The following is a 5,503-nucleotide window of genomic DNA, read 5'->3' as shown; positions in this document are numbered from 1 at the left end:
TTTTTAAAAGATTATTAGCAAATTTACACAAATGGTGCATTCGGAAGACAAAACCAATTTTTCACTTTTGACAATTGAGCACCTGCTACATCCAGATTCTAGGGAGGAAAGGAAGGACGATCTTACTGGATCCCATAGCCTCTCCGAGGCACAAACCAGGCTTTTACACAAACCCCCCCCCCCTGCACCCGAGCTTTTTAAAATAGTAAATGCCACTATTTTTGCAAAATTATTACGAGATCTATTATTCTAGAGAATAATGCATATAAATGCATATATGCATATAAATACAAAAGTAAATCAAATCTTATCCTTGTATAATATACAAGCTGATGTGAGATCCCTGTCTACAGGTGGACTGGAACTATTATCCAGTAGGCAGTCTACTGTATTTTATCAAACCGTTATTAGTATAATAGATCTCGTAATAATTTTGCAAAAATAATGGCATTTACTATTTTTAAAAGATTATTAGCAAATTTACACAAATGGTGCATTCGGAAGACAAAACCAATTTTTCACTTTTGACAATTGAGCACCTGCTACATCCAGATTCTAGGGAGGAAAGGAAGGACGATCTTACTGGATCCCATAGCCTCTCCGAGGCACAAACCAGGCTTTTACACAAACCCCCCCCCCCTGCACCCGAGCTTTTTAAAATAGTAAATGCCACTATTTTTGCAAAATTATTACGAGATCTATTATTCTAGAGAATAATGCATATAAATGCATATATGCATATAAATACAAAAGTAAATCAAATCTTATCCTTGTATAATATACAAGCTGATGTGAGATCCCTGTCTACAGGTGGACTGGAACTATTATCCAGTAGGCAGTCTACTGTATTTTATCAAACCGTTATTAGTATAATAGATCTCGTAATAATTTTGCAAAAATAATGGCATTTACTATTTTTAAAAGATTATTAGCAAATTTACACAAATGGTGCATTCGGAAGACAAAACCAATTTTTCACTTTTGACAATTGAGCACCTGCTACATCCAGATTCTAGGGAGGAAAGGAAGGACGATCTTACTGGATCCCATAGCCTCTCCGAGGCACAAACCAGGCTTTTACATAACCCCCCCCCCCTGCACCCGAGCTTTTTAAAATAGTAAATGCCATTATTTTTGCAAAATTATTACGAGATCTATTATACTAATAACGGTAAATAAATAATAAATAGTAAATAAATCAAAATCAGTTACATTATTTTATCTTATTCATAGCATAAATGTTCTCGAAGATTACTAAAAAGAAATTGAATTAGACTACAGCAAATTGGCAAACTTTACCTTGTATCTGTTTCCACCGAGTTTGTTTGGGGCGTTCTTCAACATATCAGCAATACTTGTCTCAACATCTCTTTCAGTTGCATTAGTGTGGGTGTTGATACAGGCTTCTGGAAATTTATAAGAATTAATTAATATATATAATTATAATTCACTTTGCTATTCCCCATTCCACAGTCCTCTCGTCCTTCCCACTTCCCTGTCCCCACATCATCCCCACTATTCCCACTTCCCTGTCCCATCGTCCTCCTTACCATTTTCCCCTCCCCTGTCCTTCTTCCTCCCCCACCATCTCCCATTCACCTGTCCCTTTGTCCTCCCCAGCATTCCCCTGTCCCCACCATCCCCAACTCCCCAGTCCCCTCGTCCTCCCCACCATTACCCTCTCCTCTGTCCCCTCGTCTTCCCCACCATACCCCCCTCTCGTCCTCCCCACCATTCCAAACTACCTCATCCGATGCATTCTATAATGGTCTGATGCTTCCATCAGAAAATTGGGAACATCAAATGATCTGATATTCCCATCACTGAAAAATAAGAACAGCTAAAAAAATGAAATGAAAAAAATAAAAAAATAAACTATACTCATGAAATGAACAGTATGGTAAACAACACAGCTCAATTTCAATGCAATGTCACACAAAATTATTAAATCGAAATGAAAATAAATTGAAATCTATGAAAATTCAAATTATCAATACAATCGGAAATATTGAAATAATATCGCAACATAATATAGTGTGGGTGGCTCTTACGTGCAACAGACGGTGCTGTTTTTCAAAAAAGGCATGGTTTTACCTGTCACAAGTGTGGCATCTATACTTATACTCACGAAATGAACGGTATGGTAAACAACATAGCTCAATTGCAATGCAATGTCACAATAACATTTAATAACAATAATAACAATAACATTTAAATATACTTTAAGATATAATCTAGAAGAAAATAAGAACATTGAAACGGTTCATGAACTCGATTTCAATAAAGGACACTATGGGGAACTTTGAAAAACAGTTAATGAGTATAATTAGACAGACTTGTTGCTAGGCAGAGGAGTAAATAATGAGATATATGGCAAATTTTGCAAAATATACGGCACACAAACATTCATACCCAAACAAAGCAAAATGCTAGGTAAGAACAAAGCAGTTGGCCCGTAGGGGAAAGGAGATACCCACAAGACTGGAATACAAGTCATTAACAAGCACACAAGTACTACACTACACAACAACCGCACTACTACCAGAACTGGACGAATCACTACCAAAACAACACATTGCACATCACTACCAAAACAACACAACACAACACAAGCATTGGCAAAGAATTATAGACCAGTTGCACTAACATCCCACATAATAAAATTATTTGAGAGTGATCAGGAGTCAGATTACTAGTTTTATAGAGACCAATGACCTCCACAATCCAGGCCAACAAGGATTTAGAGCAGTTTCTATGATCGAGCCACTGAGATCTATAAAGAATTCTGATCAAGAAAGAGATCTAGGGGTGGTTTTAGATAGAAAACTATAACCTGAGGATCATATTAAGAACATTCTGCGAGGGGCCTATGCTACACTTTTTAACTTTAGAATTGCTTTTAAATACATAGGTCAAAAAGTTTTAAAAGTTTTAAAAGTTTTTTAAACCTCTCGTGTATCATGAGTGTGTTAAAGCATCAGATGGTGCATTCAGATGATGAATATTACCTAGTTCCTTCATCTGGGAAGAATGAACACATATTGGTGCATTCGGATGATAAAAACTAACTACTGTAGTTTAATTGATCAACAGACTGTATATCATATGCAGACTGTATGTGGATCTGCGGGCCACTCCAAACAACAGCCTGGTGGACCAAGCTCCACCAGGGCTAAAGCACAAAGTGATATAGATGTGATAGAGAAACTAGGTCAAATGGAGGAGTAGGTCTGTATATTAAACAGCACCTGACGTGCACAGAGCTACTAAACTCAATGTGGTGGTAGAGTGGTGGGGGGGGGGAAACATTGCAGAAAAAAACAAAAATACAATTTGGTCAACAAAACAGCATTGTTTAAAATAGAAGACATGGGTTGTCATTTTGGGGGTAAGGTAGGTTACATTGAGTTAATTAGTTAGTACTTAGTTTTTATCTTAAACTGGTTGGGAGAGGTACAGTGTTGCTGTGCTGGTGAAAGAACACCTAAAGGTAAATTAAATAATGATTGCGAATCCACAAGAAGTTGACATAATATCGCTAGAGATCTGCAATCAGGATGATAAACTTTCCTTAAAGAATTTGACAAACACTTGCTGATAGGACATGAAGTAAATGAAATGTATGTCAAGTTTTGTGAAATATATGATATAAAGCACAACAAAATTTGTACCAAAGGAGAGATGCAGAACTAGGAAAAGGGGTTTGTTCAACAGAAATTGCGAGAGGGCCTGAGACCCAAACACACACAAATGGAATCAATATATAGCAAGAGGCCAAACCCCCAAACATACAAGCGATGCAAAGATGCGAGAAACAGCAGCAGCATTAAGGAGAGGGACTTAAGGACCATAAATAAAGTGTGAAAATAAACTCGAGTAAATTTTTTTAACTACTCTCGACAGTGAAGAAAAACAAATATTCAGACGATTTGTGTTAGAATCATTAATCTTACACTTTCGGTCATATTCAACAACACAAATACATACACACACATTCCTGTTGCTGTAGCAAGTGAAGAATTACACACACAGATCACAATAACGTGATGCATCAAATGAACAAATCCACAAGGGCCGTGACGAGGATTCGAACCTGCGTCCGGGAGCATCCCAGACACTGCCTTAATCGACTGAGCTACAACAGGGTAAAAGGGTTGAAACCGAAGTTCTACTGAACTTACTGGATCCCATAGCCTCTCCGAGGCACAAACCAGGCTTTTACACAACCCCCCCCCCCCTGCACCCGAGCTATGTCAACAGGCCGTTCTCCCTCTTCGCCCTTCCGAATGCACCATATCAGTAAATTTTTTAATAATCTTTTAAAAATAGTAAATGCCACTATTTTTGCAAAATTATTACGAGATCTATTATTCTATAGAATAATGCATATAAATGCATATATGCATATAAATACAAAACATAAATACAAAAGTAAATGTAAATAATTTTACCTTGCACCTAGATCCACCAAGCCTGTATGGCGCGCGTTTCAGTACTTCGGAAATCTAGAACTATCTTGAATCTCTAATCTGCAATGAAACAATACATATTATTGCACTTACCAAAACATGGATGAATGTAGAAAATACAGAACTATTAGCTGAATATCAAATAAATGGATTTAATCTATTTCACACAGATAGATATATTACACCGTGTATATTAGGTAATACCTAACATACACGCCTCCACACACACTACATTTGAAATGTAGTCTCAAAAAGACTACATTTCAACAGCAAAAATTACTCCATAAAAAAATAATTAAATTATTGACCAACATGAGAGAGGGTTAGCCAACATGAGGGTTGTGTTGATTGCCTGAAAATATTTAAATTGTGTAATGTATTGAATGGCATTTTTCAAGTTACAACATTTTTTAAATTACTGAACTAGGTTCTAGGCTTTGCTAGGCTTAATTCAATTATTACAGATAAGCCTAACCTAGCCTAGAACCCAGTGGGTTTTCTTCCTATTGGGGAGTGTTGTACATGCCTCGCCTCCACATACACACTAGCACAGCCAGGCCTCGCCTCCACATACACACTAGCACAGCCAGGCCTCGCCTCCACATACACCAGCACTGCCAGGCCTCGCCTCGCCTCCACATACACCAGCACTGCCAGGCCTCGCCTCCACATTTAAACCAACCAAGCCCACAAATACGTTAACATGGACCAGCATTACACCGTCTAACATACTCTGTCAGATGTAACAACTAAATTTGTGAATTCAAGACCAAATCTATTGTATAACACAGTGTTAGTACGAGAAAAACATTACTTACATTCGAAGCCGTGTTTTAAAATGGCGGCGGTCTTGTACTGACGCTCCAAACTGTGTGTTCGTTTGCGTATGATGAACGTGTGACAATTTACTACAACAATTATTTAATTATTCTTATTCTTTATTTTAATATTTTTAGGGTACATGAAATTTCAAACTTATTTGCACACAATAATATAATTGCATTGTCATAACCTTTATATATTACGGAAAATAC

General features: G+C 37.2%; 1 protein-coding gene across 1 annotated transcript in view; it reads right to left on the bottom strand.

Annotated features, from left to right (window-relative positions):
- Positions 1 to 4,915, bottom strand: part of LOC138365109 (uncharacterized) — a 7,796-nt gene extending 2,881 nt beyond the window's left edge. Inside the window, exons 1-2 of the mRNA XM_069325222.1 lie at positions 4,452 to 4,915; positions 1,300 to 1,406 (exon numbers count right to left, since the gene is read on the bottom strand). Coding sequence (XP_069181323.1) covers positions 1,300 to 1,344 — 45 coding nt within the window. The 5' untranslated portion in view covers positions 1,345 to 1,406; positions 4,452 to 4,915. The remainder of the gene's footprint in view (positions 1 to 1,299; positions 1,407 to 4,451) is intronic.
- Between the last annotated feature and the right edge of the window lie 588 nt (positions 4,916 to 5,503).

Source organism: Procambarus clarkii, chromosome 15 (genome assembly GCF_040958095.1).
Source record: "Procambarus clarkii isolate CNS0578487 chromosome 15, FALCON_Pclarkii_2.0, whole genome shotgun sequence".
NCBI classification, from domain to species: Eukaryota; Metazoa; Arthropoda; class Malacostraca; order Decapoda; family Cambaridae; genus Procambarus; species Procambarus clarkii.
The sequence above is the reverse complement of the archived record's forward strand: the minus strand, read 5'-3'. Positions and strand labels throughout refer to the sequence as shown.